Source organism: Halichoeres trimaculatus, unplaced genomic scaffold, assembly GCF_033239565.1.
Source record: "Halichoeres trimaculatus isolate MK-OKI-2021-1 unplaced genomic scaffold, fHalTri1.1 fHalTri1_scaffold_6, whole genome shotgun sequence".
NCBI classification, from domain to species: Eukaryota; Metazoa; Chordata; class Actinopteri; order Labriformes; family Labridae; genus Halichoeres; species Halichoeres trimaculatus.
In genome coordinates, this window is record NW_027437184.1 from 14,784,158 (window position 1) to 14,803,760 (window position 19,603).

The window sequence follows — 19,603 nt, forward strand, 5'->3', positions numbered from 1 at the left end:
TGCTGCAGGTTCAAAGAAAAAAAGGGGGGCTATAAGAGGAGGTGTCTTCATCAATCGGGGTGTGCTCTAACACAGAAAGGGTTGGCGGGCCATGATGATGTCAGCGTGTGACAGATGAAACATCAGCCTTTCAGATAGCGGAGAAAAAAAAATACCTCAAGAGGCTTCCTCTCTCTGGTCATTGTTCAGCAGACCCATGGAGAGCAGCAGAGCCACAGCGCTCAGGGAACAGATGCTGCTGTCAACCAGACCAGGTGCTCTGTGCTTTTTTCTTTTACATTGAACTGTTTAGTTGTGTTTGTGTTCGTTAAAAGCTACAAACTGCTTCTGATTTAATCGTGATGTTGATTAAGTACTGATTCATCTAATGTTTTGTTGTTTTTGTTTCAACTGTTTTAAGGCAACTTTTGCTGGAATCATTTATATGGTTAAGGTTAAAGCTTAAAGAGTTTTGCAAATCCATCTTTACTGCTGTGAACAAACCACTAATATATATTTGATTTGTTGTGTTACAGACTTTGTTGTCTTCAAAGGCGTAATTTTTCACTGAATAATCAAAGCAGCTGTTAGTTACCACCTTAAAAAGGGATTTTTCAAGAGCCAGATGTTTTGTGCATTCAAACTTTGGCCACTTTTTATATCCAGTGCATGCATTTTGTTAGGTGGGTGATGCATGACACATACACTGTGAGTGTGTGACTGGCAGTGGACGTGCATGCTGTTGCAGTGGTGTATCAGCGGCGCTGCTCATGGCTCAGAGGAGGAATGCTGGTGGCTGCTGCAGGGCACCCATGAATGAAGACAACGCTCGTTTCTGCCTGCTGGCTGTGCTTATTCTGCTCTACTTGCTGTGTGGGGCTGCCATCTTCTCGGCTCTGGAGCACCCTTTTGAGCTGCGAGCCCGCCGCCTCTGGAAACAGCAGCTGGACAACTTCACCCAGAGATACAGGGTGAACCTCGGTGCCCTGCACACGCTGCTGCGGCAGTATGAGGAGGCAAATGGAGCTGGGATCAGAGTGGACACACTGAGGCCACGATGGGACTTTTCTGGAGCTTTCTACTTTGTGGGCACAGTTGTTTCAACTATTGGTGAGTCAGCAAGCTTTTATTATTCTCTAAGATGCTTTAAGAAGTTCTTCATTTTTCTCTTTGCTCAAAAATGACAGCTTGCGACCCTGACCTTTTAACCTTACCTTCTCCAGGTTTTGGCATGACAACACCTGTAACAATCGCTGGAAAGATTTTCCTCATCTTCTACGGTCTTATTGGCTGTGCTGCCACCATCCTCTTCTTTAACCTTTTCCTGGAGAGGATCATCACCATGCTCGCTTACATCATGCGTTGGTGTCACGAGCGTCGACTGAGGTGTGCGGGAGTCGGGGTAGTGGCGAGCAGGGAGGAATCATCTGGTGAGGAGGACAGTCTAGAGGGCTGGAAGCCGTCAGTCTATTATGTGATGCTGATCCTTGGTGTGGCATCCATCGTGATCGCCTGCAGTGCCTCCACCCTGTACAGCTCCATGGAGAACTGGAGCTACGTGGACTCTCTCTACTTCTGTTTCGTGGCCTTCAGCACCATCGGTTTTGGGGACTTGGTGAGCAGTCAGAGACAGCACTATGAATCCCAGGAGGCGTACCGACTTGGAAACTGTCTTTTCATCTTGATGGGGGTGTGTTGCATCTACTCCCTTTTTAATGTTATTTCTATCATCATAAAACAGACTCTCAACTGGATTGTGGGTAAGTTGGTTTGCCCCGGGCGGCACCAACCCTGCTCCTGCTCTGCATCAAGCTGCTTGAGGCTTTGCTGCCCCTGCCTCCACAAGAAAAAACACAACCAGAGGCGTCTGCCTGCGCACCTTAGACAGAAACATTTAAAACGGAACACTGTGCAGCCCATCTCCTCCCACTGCCCTCAGGGGAGACACCGCTACACAGAGGGCTCTGTGGAGACAGTGTGTGACAGTGAGACAGAGGCAGTGAATGATGGGGCTCATGTGGGCCGCCGTTTGTCAGGGGAGATGATCTCTGTCAATGAGTTCATGGTGTCCAACAAGGTGTCTCTGGCTCTGCTGCAGAAGCAGCTGAGTGAAACGGCTCATCAGGGTCCCCGGCAGAGCTTTGGGTATCAGAATGGATTCTCTGGGGGCGTGGGGGCTTTGGCCATCATGAATAATCGCCTACAGGAAACCAGTGTAGATAGGTAGCACCAGATCGATCATCCACTTGTGTGCATTGCTTTGGGGGTCTCCTTTTTGGAGCTATGTTCTGTCTTATTTGATTTGGAATTAGAGACTGATTTACCCGGTTAGAATGACGAAAGCAAACTCTGAAAATTGAGTTATTTTTCTCCTATCAGCCTCTATTGTCAAGGAAGTCTATGCACGTAATAGCAGACCCCAAACATGGATTCAGGACATTAAATAAGTCATTATTCCGTTTATAAAAAAAGAGAGCCAGAAGACGAACACAGTTTAAAGAATTCACCATCCCTGTGAAGAGGGGTCTGATGTCCTGAAGTGATTGGCTCATACAAAAGCAATCAGATGGGAGAAGGAGTGAAGGAGCACTTGAAGGGGACTGCTGATTTAAGAGCGCAGCACAATTCCTCTAAGCTCCTCAATAAATACAGTTTGATGTGCTGTAGTAGTCAATATTAGAGAACATAGGGGCCTACAACTCAATATAAACAGCCCCTTTTTTAGTCTGCTAGCAGCATATATAAAACATTCAAATGCTATTTGTAATCAACAGAGCACTAAGGCAGAGATGTTTTAATTAGTTGATAGCTCACAAGTCTCCCATCTTGTTTCATCAGTGCATGTCATTGAAATTCATAGTAATCATGGACGTGTGCTGAGATCCAGGGTTTTCAATAGAGCACATCTAATCAAACTGGGCCCGTAGAGGACATCCTTATGTCAACAAGTGGTGAGCAGATAGTCGCTGGGTCACATCATCAGAGCAGAGAGCAGCATTCAGGCTCTCCTCAGCCAGCTGGAGGAGATCCTTTACTATGCAAGAAAGCCCTTTTTAATCCCTTCTTATCATCTGTGCTTTTATCAGCTGCCATGATGATGACTGTGAGGAGAAATGCTTCATCACTTGAGGTTCAGAGACACAATCATCCCTTTTCCTCTGGTAATCATACTAAATGAATTTTCTCACTCCGAAAATCACGACAGTAGTGTGGTCGGAAAAGTGCTCTGTGTTTGTGTGTAATAATACTACAAGTCCTCAGTTAGATATTCTTTATTGAGGTTTGAAACCATCATTACTTAACATGTAATGTCTGTACACAGGAAATGGCTCCCTCAAACACTGTAGTGGATAAGATGACCCGTTCTGAAATTTACCCGTTCTGATGCTGCTTGTTTTATCAACAATATAAAACATGGATAAGGCATCACAGTACATCATCCAACTCATAGAAACAACACATTTCACATATGCTATATTGAAGAATGTCTTTAGAAATATGGTAATCACATAAATAAAACTGTATATATGTAGAACTTATTTTGTTGTATTTTCTTAGTAAGTTAAGACTTATAGGAATTGGGGTATTTTGGCCAATTTTGATTACACAGACTTCAGTTTTTGGTCACATTAAAACCTAAACATGCTATAAAGTTCCTTTACAAATAATCTATTGAATTATTTCAACAAATAATCTAATTTCTAAGCATCACTCCGATGAAGTGGATTTTATCCTATGATGAACTTAAATGAGCGATTTATAAACGTTGTGTGTGTGTGTGTGTGTGTGTGTGTGTGTGTGTGTGTGTGTGTGTGTGTGTGTGTGTGTGTGTGTGTGTGTGTGTGTGTGTGTGTGTTTATTTGCTTGTCACTTGGATCAGCGAGGGAAAATGAAATATTTGTGCATTCCCTTCAGCTCACCAGCTAACCAGTTGTTAGCGCCGGTAGAATTCCCTGTTTAACCAAACGGACAAATGTTGGCTACTTGCTAGTTTTTGGCTAGCACTGATGCCTTTTTCTTTGACGTACTTTCTCCTCTTGAGAAAGCAGCTTTCACTCATCCAGAATCAATAAGGTACTCTTATATATGCACTCTTATACTTACTCTTATACTCTCATTCTTTAAAATATAACACTATATTTACTAAGTTACCTTTAATATCCAACAAAATGTACAATTTCACAGTTGTTTGTTTTTCATTACAACAGACGTGATCATCTGTATTTATCCACTGTTCACTGAATATGAGGCAGAAGTTTGTTGCTGGATCAGTGTCTCTGAGTAAGTTTTACAAAATGTCCCTTTTATATAAATATAAAATGTTACAGGCTCCCATTAGATCTATTTTTGCATTGCATTTGACAAGATTCTGCTTGCTGGCATAATGTAAACAAACACTCCTGTCTGTTAATAATCTCACTTTTTGTTAAATTGCACACATAAAGAAACAGTTTTCGTATTGATAATAATTACAGTCCTTCCATGAAGTCAGGCGACAAAATCCTAGATGGTAAACTCAGGATCCTCCCAGGCCCTGAAAAGACGCATCAAAGAGAAACTGGTGGTGAATTCACGTTGTTCATGTTTGAGATACCGTATTTTCTTAAATCCTTAACTATATTAATGTGTAACCTGTCTTACATTTGGTAGTGTGGGCTTGTGTGTCTCTCTTTGTTGGTAGTAAGCAGAAATAATGCAGTTTCTCCTGTCATAAAAAGACGAAACATTACGTCAGTACAGTGAGGCATCAGACACATACACACAGATTGACAGTCATTTTGACTCACTTGCTTTGTATGCCTCCCCCTGGTGGTAATCCTGGGATGACTGTGGAGGCAAGAATTGTGAGGACAGAGAGCAGGTCTGGCTCTTCTCCTCTGGCACATAGCTCTTCGTAAATCTCTGTTAAAGATTGAAACAAACATACAAACACATTTGGTTCCTAGTTTGCTGTTTTTGTCACATTGAGTTGTACTATATTTTTTGATAATCTGACTTCACCAGAAGACATCAACAATCAATACAACAAATCAACGCTAAATCAACTTCTCAACAGTTAACTGGCTCTTGCAGGAGAATTAGATCCACTTACAAATTTATACACAGATAAACCTGGTCCTTACAAGTGTTATACCCAAATAAAGCTTGTCTTTAAAGTAAGAAATACATGTCCCATGACAACTAGAACAGCAAATTATAAAGTCATTAGGTTCTGTTTTCACAAGTGAATCAATACACATTTGATGTTTACAGTAAACTACAGCATCAGTGCTTCTTCTAAACAAACAATTAAATCAGCTGATGAAAGAGATGCAGCCAACGAAAATGTAATGTACTTGAGTTTATGGTTTTCTTTTATGTCATTTTTGATTTGATTGCTGGCTTTGTCCTTTTCCTGGAATATTGTGACAACAGGATATACAGGTTTATATTCAAACAATCTCCATGTAACTGCTACCTGTAATTGTACAATATACTTACTAAATAAGAGTGTGTAACTCAAAATAGAAATCTCAAGAAAACAGAAACGTTTTTGTAGTTTATCATCCAAAACATATCAGCTTTGACAAAACCATGGTCTGCATGCTGACAGTATGTTTCTCTCAGAGTATCTTTTGTGACATCAGTACCCACACACCTGCTACTTTGGCCTCCAGCAGGTCCTCCAGCTCTGCCTCCTGGTGTAACGCCTCTGCTGACAGCTGGGGGGCTCCAGGAAAGCACAGCAGAATGATGCTAATGTTGTCCAGGCTGCCCTGTGGAGCCAAGCAGCGTCAGCAGAGGTGAGTAATGATGGCTGACCTTACAAATGTCAACAAACCAAACACTATATTTCATCCTGGGTGAGCAGATTTAGAAATGGATCATCTTCACCTCCAGGTTTGTGCACCGCTGTCACACAGATGCAGCAGAGCAGGAAGAAGTAAGTGGAGTGTGGAAGAAGCTGTGACATTTTGAGGTCATTGTGCGAATCCAGGCTGAAACGCTGTTACATAACACTGACATGATGGACATGATAGCAGAGTATGCATGTGTGGCCCATGTGCATCTGAGTGGGCTCTTTTGTGCCTCAAGAAAAAAATGCATAAAATTTATGTTCTCCCTTTCTCATCTTTTCTTTTGTTAACACAGTTTTTTAATTAGGAAACATTTAATAGTGGAATTTAAAGTACATGGGCATGTGAAATAATGGGAACAACAAACAAAGCAAAGCTTAGCCATCGTGACAAGCTAATTTCCTCATTCTCTGGATTGCTTTCTGTAAAGTCAGCAGTAACACTCAGCTCTGTATGCAATAATATAAGCTTCTATAATGGATTAATTATTCTTCCTCAATGGCCTGAAATGATTTTCTTTGTCTCCTATAAGAGTGGAGTAATGAGCAATCCTGTTCTTGAATATTAACCTTCAACCGTGTGACTCTCTCAGAGTGACGGTAGCTGAAATGAGTCCTCACTGGAACCCAGAATAATCCCATATAACCTGTTCTGACATCTCTGCAGTCTATTTTAAGGTGGTCTGTCACACTATAACACCGTGGACAGAAGCAGTGGTCTAAATCAGACTCAGAATAACTTAAAGCAGAAGTCACAGTGTCCCTCTTTGGTCTAAATGTTTGTTATTGGAGCTAAAGAAGTTACCCTCTGCATTTCTTTGTGACAATAGCCTGGCACAGCATACTAGATTCAGTCAGACCTTGTGACCATTATGTTAAAGTAAGATTAAGCAGAGCACCAAAATGATGAAGTTTGAGACTGAAGTTAGCAACTGTTTCCTGAAATTATTTTTTTTGTTCCAGAAAATCCTATTTTTTCCATGGTTGGAACAAATCAAAGCTCCTGTGAGGAGTTTGGACTAGTCTTTTAAGTGACTGAAAGCAATGCGTATACATCTTAATGACCCTCTTTAGCAAACAAGGTCAGCAGGAGGAAAATGAGATATTTCTATGTAGTAAGTTTCAATGTCTGAAACAGCAATGATGGGGTAGGTGTCAGAGGAAATTGTGTCCACAACAGCCTTTGTTTAAGATTTTCCAAAGCAAAGGTTCTTGTTGTGTTATATATTTGACTGTCAAGGGAATTTTTTTTTTTTTTTTCAAAAGAAACAAGCATGCATAAAAAACAGCCCTTCCACCCACACAGAGGCTTTAAGCTTTCAAACCAGTTAAAGTTCCATCACAGAAGTAGTTACCACGTTTTCCAAAGCTGCCTACAAGGCTTTATCTGTATGAACAAGTTGGTAAACCAGCATTCAGACATACTTATTAGAGTGATGAGTGCACATAATTTCTCAGTTCAAGAAAACAACAGGATCCAGCACAGTTCCCTGTGGAACCCCTCAGTCAGTTCAAACAGTGATCTCATGAACTTAAGCCAATTTACCTGGGGCAGTTCCATCAAAGCTATTGGACAGAAAAGTTAGATATCAAGTCAGGGGTGACTGGGATTAAATGTTTCAAAGGCTGAGTAAAAGTTTGATACACCTATAGAAGAATTAATCCAGACCAATACCTGTCTTTAATAAACAGAAATGAGCCTTGAGTTGGTGTCAAAGATGAAAGCTCTTTGCTCAGAAAGTGGATCGACACTATCTGCATTCACATCAAGCCAAATCAAGTCAACACATTCACAGTTTATGGGATTATGTTAATCCTTTCAACTGTGACATAAAATTCCCTGCCCATTAAAAAATGATGTAACACAGATTAACTGTGAAATTATGTTTTGTGTTTGGAATCAGTTGGAGGAGGTGTGAGGAGTCGTGAAGTGCTGGATGACATTGTAAGTTAGATACTAATCTCACATTTTTGCTGTTTTTGGTACTGGTTTCTGACCTTATAGAGACAGAGGTCGATGACTTGGGTGCAGACATCCCTCAGGTCAGTGCAGACACGCAGCCTGTTGTGGATGAAGGCGCACAGCTCCTCATTGCTGATGGTGTCCCACACCCCGTCACAGGCCAGCACAAGGAACTCATCAGCTGGAGAGCGCTCCACCACACAGACCTCTGGCTCAGGTGACACCATCTGCTGGAGGGGCGTTCGGTTCTCGGCCCCCTTGTAGCTGAAGTCTCCCAGAGCACGAGACACAGCCAGGGAGCCGTTGATCCTTTGAAGGGTCACGGAGCCGCCTGCACTCTCTATTCTCTCTTTCTCCAGAGGGCTGTAAGGTTTGTGGTCCTCGGTTGAGTAGCAAACCTGGCCAGACCGGCACAGCATGGCCCTTGAGTCACCACAGTTGGCAAAGTAGATGTAATACGGTGTGATGAGAGTTGCTACCACAGTGGTGCCACCCCTCTCCCAGCCCTCACGGCGTGCAACAGAATGCAGGTGCTTGTCTGTTTGCAAGAAGCCCTCAACTATGGCTGTTTTTACTTTTTCAGGGTCGTCTTCTGGGCTAAATCCACCTGTGAGCACAAACATACACAGTTTGACAACACTTTTTGAAGCCTGTGAAAACACACCACAGGACATATATGAGCAAAATCAATGAATGAAATGATCAGCCACATTATAACTGCCTGGTAACAAAAAAATGGTCTTCTGTTGTTTCAATGAAAGAATATCAATAACATGACATCACTACAGAAAGCTAATAAACTGTATTCCCTTAAAAAGAAAACAAACAAGCAAAACCAACACTCCAAACCTTTCAAACTTCAGTCATGCATTTTTAATTTAATCTCTTTCACCTGTAGCCAGCATGTGACCCAGAAGGTGCTGGGAGCAGTACTGTGCCACTGTGCTGCCTGCATGGCCGTCAAACACAGCGAAGAAGCTCCAGTCGGCCAGCTCTCCTCCCAGCTGAGGCACACAATTATGGAAGTCCTCCATGTTGGCCCTCCAGCCCTGCATGCTCCCCAGGGCATAGGTGAGGCCCCATCGAGCACAGCCCTCCTCTGCTAACTTGTCCAGGACAGGCCGGTCCAGATAAGGGCTGGGGATGACCTCCTCCTTCTCCCCATCACCTGGATGCTCCCCCTCTGCTGCTCCACCACGTCCCCCTTTGAAGAAAGAGCTGACTCTCTTCTCTGTCTCTTTCACCAGCTGCCGCATGAACGCAGGCATCTCCACACTGCCTTTTCTGGCCGTCCTCATGGCTCTCACACACAGCTGATGTTGGAGGAGTCTTCTTTTATCCCTGCCCTGGTGTTTGTGGCTGGGATTGGGGGCTGAAGAAGGCCTGATGGTGGGCCTGAGCTGTGTCTGCGTAGCCCTGCTGCTCCAGGGCTCAGAGCATGGCTGCCTGAGCTGATGGATGTTCTCAGTGCTGACTGCTCTCCCTCCTCTCCTTGTTCATCTCCTCTTTCTCTTCCTCTCCCTCTCTGGAGACCTCACAGCTCAGCGCTCTCTCCTCTACTCATCCTTGCTCTCCTCTTTGTTTGGTCCCTCCTCTGTACTGATGTGATTTCACCTTCTCCCTCGCTTTCTCAACGCTCATCCCTCTTTCACCAGCTCTCCCTTTGCCTTGTTGTTTTTCCTCTGCCTGCTCTCTGATTGGCTGGCTATTTGTGTGCACCAATCCCTGTCTAGTTTGCAGCACCGCTATCATGTCTGAGCTCACCATCCCTCACTGTCCGCCTATCTGCAGCTCTGCCCCTCCTACTTCTTTGGTAATCTCAACCTTTGATCAGTCGGGATTATGGGCTGCCACTGTTGTGGATTACAGGACTGTCGGCCATTTAACACGCAGTGTGTGGCTGATGTGTGAAGAAAAAACTGAGGGAGGATGTCATTATTACCAAATACAGACAATCGCTTTAAAAAGACATTTCTATTTCTCAAATGAACATAATGACAGTGCATAAACTGCATCACTAAAGACACTGAACAAAATAAATACATTACCCTGGAGGCAATACAGATTGTTAGAGTAAAATGCAGTAACACTTTTTAAATGAATATTTAAATCAGTACTTGATACGTTGCTTTTCTTAAAAGCTTTAATATTGTAATCATTCACAGTGCATTAATTGAATGAGATTACTTCAGATTAAATGAGATTGCATTACTTTAATTAGATTACATAACATTAAATTCTGTCTCGTTATTGTGTGGTTTAAGGTTCTGTCACGCAGCGTCAAGACACAGAACATAACTCTTTGTACTATGCAGGCTAAGGGGTGACTGCTATAGAGTTATAATTTAACATTAGTTTCCAGATGATTGCTGAGATCTGTTTACACTGAAAGGAGGAAACAGATCAGATTGCATAACTTTCAATTAAACCTCTTGAGTTAAGTTCAGCTTTCTCCTGGATGGAGTTTGAATTCTGAGATATGTGCATTTTTAGAGTTTGACTCATGCTGGTCTCATAGTATTTCTGTTTTTTCAAGTATATACACATACATATAATGATTAAAACCCTTAATTCAAATTCACTAATGGTTTATCAAGATTTCATCAAGTTTAGGTGAGTCAATAGGTGGTGTATTTTGGCACTTAAAGCTCCTACAAGTAACTTTATGTTAGTGTTGATTTTGGTGCAAAATGTGGATAAAATTATATCTTATCTCTTTTTGAACTAAATCAGTAAGGTGTGTTTTTTTTTTTTTTTTTTGACAAATTTGTTTCTTTTTCTTTCTTGCCGTAAAAGGCATCTCTATGATCTTGGGAGAGTTTGTCTGTCTGTGAACAACACAACTCAAAAAGTAACGAATGGATCTTAATGAAATTTTCAGAAAATGTTCCAAATGGAATAAGAAGAACTGATTAAACTTTGGTGGCCATCCAGATCACAGTCTGGATCAAGCATTTTTTTTTAAGGATTCTTTATCATTTTGAGACTGGGACATTTTTACCATATATGTATATAACTCCACGATAAGTGTTGGATTGCTTTGCAAAACAATACAAGATACAATCCAGATCCTGGTAATATTCTGGATACTAAGATACAGAATATAAAATTTGTGCTAGGTCATCATAATTTTCAACACTGTCATGTAAAAAATTATCGTACAAACCTGTAACTAACACCAAATTGTGGCAGACAGTCTGCTGAAAGGGAGTATAACATTAAAGTAGGACTTAAGTGTTGCACGTAAATCACAATATGTTTGGCGGAGGTCTGAGCTCTCTGACTGCTTTTCTCGTTTCCAATGCTACAAAACAGATCTCCTCGTACTGGCCATGCATGTTGACGCAGCACCATAAATCTGTGGAATCAGTTTTGGATCTGTCATGCTGCTGTGATCAGGCAAAAAAACCCCAAAAAACTTGTAAATATGATTTAAAATACTTATTTCTCATTATTGTGTGCTGCTGTGTTACAGAGGTATATCTGCAAAAAAATGTTTAAAGAACAAAGAATTAACCATCCAGTGTGAAAGACGCTGTGACAGTTTACCTGAGCTACCCACAAATGTTAAGTTTGTTTCAAACAGTTTAATGAGCCTGGGCCTGGGGGCCTTTGACAATGAGGTGCCCAGCACTGGCAAATTTGGAGTTTGAGTCCCAGCTCCTTCAGGCAACATGTTAGAGAACTGTTTTCTTTGTTTGCGGCTGGATGTTGATCACTTAAAGAGGATCAATGCTGTGATTGAGGTGGACTGGGGCATCTTTATTGGTCAAAGGACTGAATGCAATCCAATATCATATTAAAGATTTACTGAATAAGGCGTGTGTCTGTGAAGTGAGCTCAACGGGTCTAGTGAGGGAATCATCCTGGAGCAGGATCAGGTGAGTGAGTGTGTTATTGGCCCTAATTGAGGCCAGGTGTTGGATGCTTATACATACCCTTGGGCTCCAGTGCTAGGTGCTGACTCATTGTTTAACTTCAAAAGACGATGAGCACGTATTTTTGTATATGTGGGTATGTTGTAGTGTTGTAGTGTATCTGCACAGGTGCCTCATTCCTTTTCAGTGAGGAAATATTTTTTTTGTTTTTTGTTTGAGTAATTCCCAGATCTCCCTTGAGTCTGGCCTCACGTCAGCTGTTCTGTAGCACTGGTTTAGTTTCATGCAGCCTGTCAAAGTTTGCTCAGGATTTATTTTTGTTTCATTTAATATAATCCTCTTTATTTGATTTTGTGCCTTGAACTTAATCCCCAGTTCATCTGAGTATACCTATAAATATATATGTATACACTGCAAAAAACTGAAATCTTATCAAGTGTTTTTGTCTTTTTTTAAGTAAAAATTGTCTTATTATACTCGATATGAGCCACTTTCAACTTATCAATCCAGAAAAATGTCTTGTTTCAAGTTATCAGAGTACAAAAATTAGGTTTGAATCCCTTGTAACCAGTAAAAAAATCTGCCAATGGAACAAGAAAAAATTGCTTGAAAATTTCCTTGAGAATAGAACAATGTCTTAATACAAGTAACTTTTCTCTTGTTCCATTGGCAGATTTTTTTTACTGGTTACGAGCACTGACTCTGAGTGTCACCAGAGACATCATCATAGAGCTTAAGTGTGAATCCATCTTATTCTCACTTAGTGAGAGATAAATGCCTTGACATCCTTCTGGCTGTTTTTTTAAATTGAAATGAGATAAATTAAGCTGCTGGGATTTCTGTTTTGTCATAGTGTGTTTCTAGCTTTATCATGAAAAAATTGGCAAAAGCCCAAATAGCTTGAGGGGACAGCAGTATGTAGAAAGTGGGTGTCTCCGCTTATTATTCCTGTTTTGTTAAAATTTGACATGAAAACCTCATTTTTCCCCACAGATTTTTCTGCATGTGAGGCTCCTGGATGCAGGTCAGCCACCAACTGGTTGAGGAACCCTGAGAGTCCCTGAAAGCTGAGGGGCGAATACATGCTGCTGTCTCAGGTTCCCCATTGGAGAGTGTCTGTATCTGCGTGTGTGTGTGTGTGTGTGTGTGTGTGTGTGTGTGTGTGTGTGTGTGTGTGTGTGTGTGTGTGTGTGTGTGTGTTCACACTGGGGGTATCCAATACAGGATAAAATTAGGCCAGCCAGGCCTTATATTGCTGACTGAGCTGGGAGGCCAAAAAAAGCCTGAAGTGGAAGCCGACAGTGGAAGGGAAGGAAGAGAGGAGAGGGAGCCGAATCACAGCTGAAATGGCCAACAAATGTAAGAAAATAAACAAAGACAGCTTTGAGTATGCAGGATAAGAGTAGACTGGGAGCTGATCAGAGAGCAGCTGCAGCTTTTAATTTCTCCTCTCTGCCTGGCTAGTGTGACTACAGACAGGATGAACAGTCAGCATGTCTTTCATTCTGTGGACAGATGGACGGACTTAGACTCGCCTAAATGAGACCCCAATGCTGAGTGGATGTTGTTTAGTCATTCTCAACTGTCCAAACCGTCCAATAATAAAAGATAGATGTGTGTTTTCATTGCAGAGCTGTTTGTTGTGTTCTTAACTTATTATGAGGACAAAATTCATAGCTAAGTTCAGGTTTACTGCGCTTGGAAAATGACCTCAGAGGTGTAGCAGCACAAGTATGAGTGGCTCGTGTTTACCTCACTGGAGTCCAGGTTTAATAAGAGGATGATTTTGAAAACTGGTTTTATTGTGTGCCCATATATGAATAATGCATGTTGTTGTATGTCCGTGTTCATGAAGAGGGTACTTTATATGTAGCAGCCAGGTGATTATCTTTAGATAAAGACAGGAGCAAAGAGGCTTGTTTCATGTATAAGTGGTTGAATATGGGATTTCACACTGTGAGTCATCCAGTAATTATTCCTTCATTTCTTATTCACTCAGAAATGTGCATTATTAAAAGCAATGCAGACATTTCAGACATCTTTGAACGGAAATGTCATCTTTTATGGAAAGAGATGATACAGACATAAAAAGATGCTTCAGTCTGGGATGCCCTAGATTTGAATCTAAAGCATGAGAAGATGTATGACGTATGTTAACACTGCTACATCTGGCAAATGTTGACTTTTTTTTTCTTTGTCAAGTTATGTTATAACTTCTATATCCTGTAATCCTAAAATTATTGATATTGTGTCAAATTTAAAACGTTTGGTACCACTTATCCCTACTGAGCACCCACCATGAGTAACACAGATGTAATATATACCCACCTCCTTTTCAAATAAAAGAAAATCAAGACTGAAAGACACCAGCCAAAAAAAAACATGACTCAGCTTTAAAAGAGCCAAAACCACAGAATACCACTAGGGCACCTAAAAAGCTACAAGCATATATAAAGTAAAGCTTCTCTGCTAATAACATTTTGGTTGTGGACCCAAATTTCTCAAAAAAAAAAAAAAAAAAAAAAAAAAACTCTGTTTAGAAAACAACAAGTAGAATGAAGGAATAAGCAAATGATGAATGTAAAATAGGAAACCATATTTGTAATCTTTGATATTTTTCATTTGAATGTATAAAGAATATGAGAAATGCAACTTATTGCAGGCTGATGTGTTAGAGGTCCTTGTCTTTAGTTTCTAACCCATGTCTGTCTTCTTGTTTAGTTGTGGATCTGGTGTATTGGCGGCACATGAGGAGGACTGGTGTGGTGTTCACAGGGCTGGTGATCAGTCTGGCCAGTGTGTTCCAGCTCAGTGCCATCACTGTGCTCTCACACATCTGTTTGGGTATCATGTCTGTCACCTTCACCCTCCGCCTCTATTATAAACTTCTGGAGCTGCTGCGCTGGAACCCCGGCATCCACCCCTTCAAGTAAGTCAGAAATCAATGGATCATCATGATGCTGTAGTTATGATCAGATGTAGGGCTTTCCCAGCTTTGAGTAACTTCTAAGTTCAGATGTGACAGATTTAAAGAGCACTGTACATGTGTCCCTGCCTGCAGGTCGTACCTGGATAATGACAGCACTCTGACGGATAAGGAGACAGTGATGCTGGTGGAGGAGCTGGTGTTGCTTATCGCGTTTGCTGTCACAGAAATCAAACGTCTGCTTTTCATCGAGAGCGTCATTGACTCTATCAAGGTCTGGCTGTGATAATAAAACAACGGCATATGCAATAGAATATAAATTACATCTGATTTAGCTGCTCACCAGTACCACTTAATTTGTAGTTCCCTCAGTTTCTCAACAAACTATGAAAGAATTACTCAAAACAGACACAGTGACAGTTCTACATTTCCTCCATATTACATGGACTTTGAGTTATTATTGAAAATTATTGTTTGTTCTCTTTCTTTAGTTTGTTATACTCCTGTATCTGCTGACTTACGTGGGTGTCTTGACCAGTGGGCTGACCCTGGTGATAACAGGTGAGCTCTGTTTACTTCAGTAAATCTCTTATTTCCAGCATATACCCTTCATCTTCACTATCCTCTTAAGGGGTACATACATGCAATTAGAAATTAAAAAAAAAATTAAAGCATACATAAATAAGAGGCTGAAGATTTTACCCCTGCTTTTCTTTGTTTCACAGCTGTGATTGCCATTTTCTCCATTCCTCTTCTATACAAGAAGCAAAAGGTGAGAAAGCCAAGTATTTTTAATTTTAATTTTCAAACACATTTACGTAATCAAAAATGATATATATGAGGGTTAAAAGGTGAAATAAAATAAAATATAGATGCAGAAACTTTCAGTCTGAATCATCTTTGGCACCCCTGTAGACAAAGCAGTACCTATTAAATCTGTGCATATGCCAGAAGTATGGTATGCTAGCACCCTTTATTTTAAGCCCCAGCTAAAGTATATAACTTCTCATTTATTAAAGTTCCATGGAAAATGTAAAAATAGAAGGCCATTATGATAGCATGCAGTTAATTGTCTGGACTGGCCCCTTGTTCCCACCAACACGTTAGAGACATTGAAAGTAATCCAGTCACAGATGGTTTTGTTCACTTAAACTTATCAACAGAGTAGTGTTTGAGTCTGTGAATTTAGTGTTGATCAAATAATAATGACGATGATAATAATAATAATAATAATAATAATAATAATAATAATAATAATAATAATAATAATATTAATAAAAATAATAATAATAAAAATAATGATGAATATAATAATAGTAAAAAAATAATAATGATGATAATAATAATAATAATAATAATAATAATCATCATCATCATCATCAGCAGCAGCAGCAGCAGCATTATGATAATAATAATAACGATAATAATAATAATAATAATAATAATCATCATCATCATCATCAGCAGCAGCAGCAGCATTATAATAATAATAATAATGATAATAATAATAATAATAGTTATAATAATAATAATAATGATTTTATTATTTTTATAATAATAATAATAATAATAATAATAATAATTATAATAATAGTAATAATAATAATAATAATAATAATAATAATAATAATAATAATTATTATTATTATTATTATTATTATTATTATTATTATTATTATTATTATTATTATTATTATTATTATTATTATTATTATTATTATTATCATCATTATAATTATTGTTATTGAAGCCACGGCAATACAGGTTTGATCCCAAAAATGCTCCCAAAACTGTGATCTCTCTGTCATTTGTGTCACAGCTGCGGATAAGGAGGATGACAAGAGCTGTTAGAAACTTTGTAAAGAAAATCAAAAGCATGTGAGTAATCTGCTCTCTACACAATTTCCATGTAAACTGCTTCTAATACCACACTTCTGATATTTTAACTGATACTAACTGAATTTTCTTTTTACACGAACTCTGATGTGATCCAGGTTCATGGGTCTGATTGATTCTGTGAGACGTCCTCCTGCACCTGAACCTGCTGCCAAACCTGCACTAGCAGCTTCACCTGCAGCAGCTGCTGCATCAGCCGCCAAACAGAAATCCAAGACCAAGTAACTTGTTAGTTGCATTGTTAATTAAAGCACCCAGGATCTGGGGTCTGAAAAATGTTTGAACGGTTCATCCTGAGTGGGGCCGCTGGAGGGGCTGCTCATCTCCATTTCTCCACTATGATGTTTGTTAACGAGGGCATGGTTTAATGGTTCCTGACAGCTGAAACAAAGCTGCCATTCACTCCACGAGGAGTGAGAGTGTATGAGGAGAAGAATTGTATTTACTGACATGCTTTCAGTGGACTGTGTTTAATTTAACCAGTTCACACAGTTACCTACTCCAAGCAGGGACAGCATAGAATATTACTGTTTGTTGTTTTTTTTCTTTAATAACAGGTCTATTTTTAAATAACTGGTGAGCACTGTGTTCCTGCTGAGCTGCAAATTTATTCATAACCAAGTAGAGAAGCTTTAATGCTTTCAATATTTAGCACTATACATCATTGGCTAAGAAAATCCTGGCATGAACATCACCTGTGGTTAATTATCAGTGATGCCTCTGCACTTGTTATGTAACTTAAGTAACTTTGATTTAGCAAAAGCTTTTTAAGCAGCAACAGGTGTGATGAGTTCTTTATGACAAATAATAAGAGTTTTTTCCCCCTGCTCATTAAGCATAGATTTGAAAGGTACAAAGACTTCCTGCTGTTTTTAGAGTGTTTTAAATTTAATGTAAAGACATCAAAGATATTAATGAAAAATGAGAGAAAATTTAGCTTTCTAGCGCTAGCCTTATCTAAATTATGGAGCACAAAAAGGCAGCCTTTCTAGAGACACCCTAAGTGCACTGAAGTAAACGACCAGACCCTTTAGGAAGTATATCAGGCTCTTTAACTGCTACATTCTCTGCAATGCTGGGGTCAGCCCCACGTTCCCACATTTCTAAGACTTGATTTGTTTTTCTATAGACGATTAGGCCTTGTTTTCCTACAGTCCAGAAATCATTAAAATCACAGTCATTCCAAGAAAATAAAAATAGGCTGATCAAAAAGAGCTTTGTCTAAAGCAGAGCTTATAGATGCTGAACACTTGTTTTCATTTCCTTACGTCAGACAATTAAAAAAAAAAAACAACAGATTTTGGAACAAAAGCTTAGAAATGTGGTTATGGTAGGATATTCATTAAGAAGAACGATCATTAAGTCAAGTAGAAAATACAAACTCTGAGCTTCAATGCTAAAAATGATGCTAAATTGTTACGTGGGATGTTAATGTAGGACATTTGGGTTGGAGGAGGATTATTCTCAGTCTTCTCTTTAAGGTACTATCATTACAATTGAGTGGCTTTGGATCTGTAGTCAATGCCTTGGTATTGATCTGATTGATTTGAGCTCATCTAAATCTCATTTTTTAAACAATGGAACAAAATATGCCACCAGATTATTGGTATGCTAGCCTTAATGTGGTTTTGCGATTTAGTCTTAATCTTGCACAATTTACAAGGGAATGCTCTCTTGCAACCTGTCTCAGTTGCATGACCAGGAATGGAAGTTTTAAGGCTATAAATAAACAATCTGGTAAGCCTTAAATTTCATAATGATTCTCCACTAAAGTGAACGTTATGGAAATGTCAGCATGTTTTCTTTGGTATTGTACTCAGGTCACATTTGGATAATAATTACAGTAGTTTTAATTGTCCCTGTGCTTTAACTGAATTAGGAAACTTAGATATTACATGAAAACTTCTTTGATTCTGGGTGAACTATTTCTTTATAGTCCTTTGTATAGTTTTTACTGTCAAACCTGAGCCAGGAAACACATCAGAGCTCATGACTGTTTAGCCAGTGAGCTGCTGTTAGCTTGTCAGTTAAATGTTATTGAACATTTGGTGCTGTTCAGTGATCCATTTTTCACAACTTAAAACACAGCTGCACTCATACTAACATGTCTTAATGAATTGAATTTATTAAGTGTGATTTCACAGTATCTTATATCCTTTAGCAGCAGGCTGAGGGCAGGCAAAAAAGGCTTCAGTAGTTTCAATATGTGATGGAAACACAAACACAACATCTCGATCATGGGAAAAGAAATGCTGTTTTGCTTCGGCTCCCTCTTCATCTGCAGATCCTCCTGGTTCAACTTGACATGACTGGAAGTAAGTAAGGGGGTAAATGGTTTCCTTTCACTGCAGTGATGGCATTTTTTTACTGCTGCAAATATGTGACTATGATTAACAGTAGTTTGTCATACAAAGTAAAATTGGCATCTTTGTTTTTTTTTTTTGTTTTTTTTTTCAAGGTATTTGTCACTCATTTCAATCGTAAATGTGCAACAAAAACTAAATGTAACTCAGTTACTACATGTAAGGTTTAGCTGAGGTTGTCTTTTCTTTCAGTCTAACTTTGTCTTTTGGTATTTATTTACTTTTTGTAATGTCGTTCACTGTTCTAATGTCTTGCCGTATTAAAAAGGTTATTTACTAAAAGTGAGGATGAGTTATCTGGTGTTCTGTCAATGAATCACTAATGTACTACTTATTTAACTTTTTGGCCTTTGGAAAAGTCCATGCTGGACTCAATTCAGCCTTAAAAGAGTAAGGAAAAAGCAAACAAACAAAACACAGTTTCATTAATAACAGGGACAGTGCAGCCATAGCGATCGAGGATTCTGGAAATGAGTAATATTCTGTTTAAAAGAGGTGTCATTTCTTCTGGTCTGATTTAATAGATTATCTTGTCGGGAAATGTAAGAAAATTTCCCCTATTTTTAAGAAAATCATACTGTTTGATTTAATACACAAACAAGATAACACAGAAAACTCCTTGCAAAGAATAATAAATATTTGAGAGCATCTAAGCCTGAGCTATTTATGCATATTAATTTAAATTTGAAAAATTAGGTTTTTGTTTAATTTGTCTTTGGGATTGTTGAATTTGCAAAATAATACTCCTCTTATTTGTTATTT

The 19,603-nt window shown here is 39.4% G+C and overlaps 3 protein-coding genes across 4 annotated transcripts; 2 read left to right on the plus strand and 1 right to left on the minus strand.

The window, feature by feature from the left end:
• The first annotated feature begins 189 nt into the window (after nucleotides 1-189).
• kcnk12l (potassium channel, subfamily K, member 12 like) lies at nucleotides 190-3,296 on the plus strand. 2 transcript variants are annotated; one of them, XM_074672943.1, is made up of 3 exons: nucleotides 190-254; nucleotides 663-1,089; nucleotides 1,203-3,296. In XM_074672943.1, the coding sequence occupies exons 2-3, from the start codon at nucleotides 750-752 to the stop codon at nucleotides 2,204-2,206; spliced, it is 1,344 nt and encodes a 447-aa protein (XP_074529044.1). In that variant the 5' UTR covers nucleotides 190-254; nucleotides 663-749; the 3' UTR covers nucleotides 2,207-3,296. The 2 variants fall into 2 exon arrangements, with proteins under 2 accessions (XP_074529044.1, XP_074529045.1); XM_074672944.1 differs by having other exon boundaries at nucleotides 211-1,089.
• Nucleotides 3,297-3,812: 516 nt separating this feature from the next.
• ppm1nb (protein phosphatase, Mg2+/Mn2+ dependent, 1Nb (putative)) lies at nucleotides 3,813-9,460 on the minus strand. Its single transcript, XM_074672945.1, has 6 exons — nucleotides 8,671-9,460; nucleotides 7,814-8,385; nucleotides 5,618-5,735; nucleotides 4,767-4,881; nucleotides 4,621-4,684; nucleotides 3,813-4,513 (listed from the first exon to the last, which is right to left on the minus strand). The coding sequence occupies exons 1-6, from the start codon at nucleotides 9,074-9,076 to the stop codon at nucleotides 4,496-4,498; spliced, it is 1,293 nt and encodes a 430-aa protein (XP_074529046.1). The 5' UTR covers nucleotides 9,077-9,460; the 3' UTR covers nucleotides 3,813-4,495.
• A 3,495-nt stretch (nucleotides 9,461-12,955) lies between these two features.
• Nucleotides 12,956-18,897, plus strand: rtn2b (reticulon 2b). The gene is made up of 7 exons (XM_074672784.1): nucleotides 12,956-13,015; nucleotides 14,378-14,585; nucleotides 14,718-14,856; nucleotides 15,074-15,143; nucleotides 15,308-15,354; nucleotides 16,402-16,460; nucleotides 16,577-18,897. The coding sequence occupies exons 1-7, from the start codon at nucleotides 13,003-13,005 to the stop codon at nucleotides 16,701-16,703; spliced, it is 663 nt and encodes a 220-aa protein (XP_074528885.1). The 5' UTR covers nucleotides 12,956-13,002; the 3' UTR covers nucleotides 16,704-18,897.
• The last annotated feature ends 706 nt before the right edge of the window (nucleotides 18,898-19,603 follow it).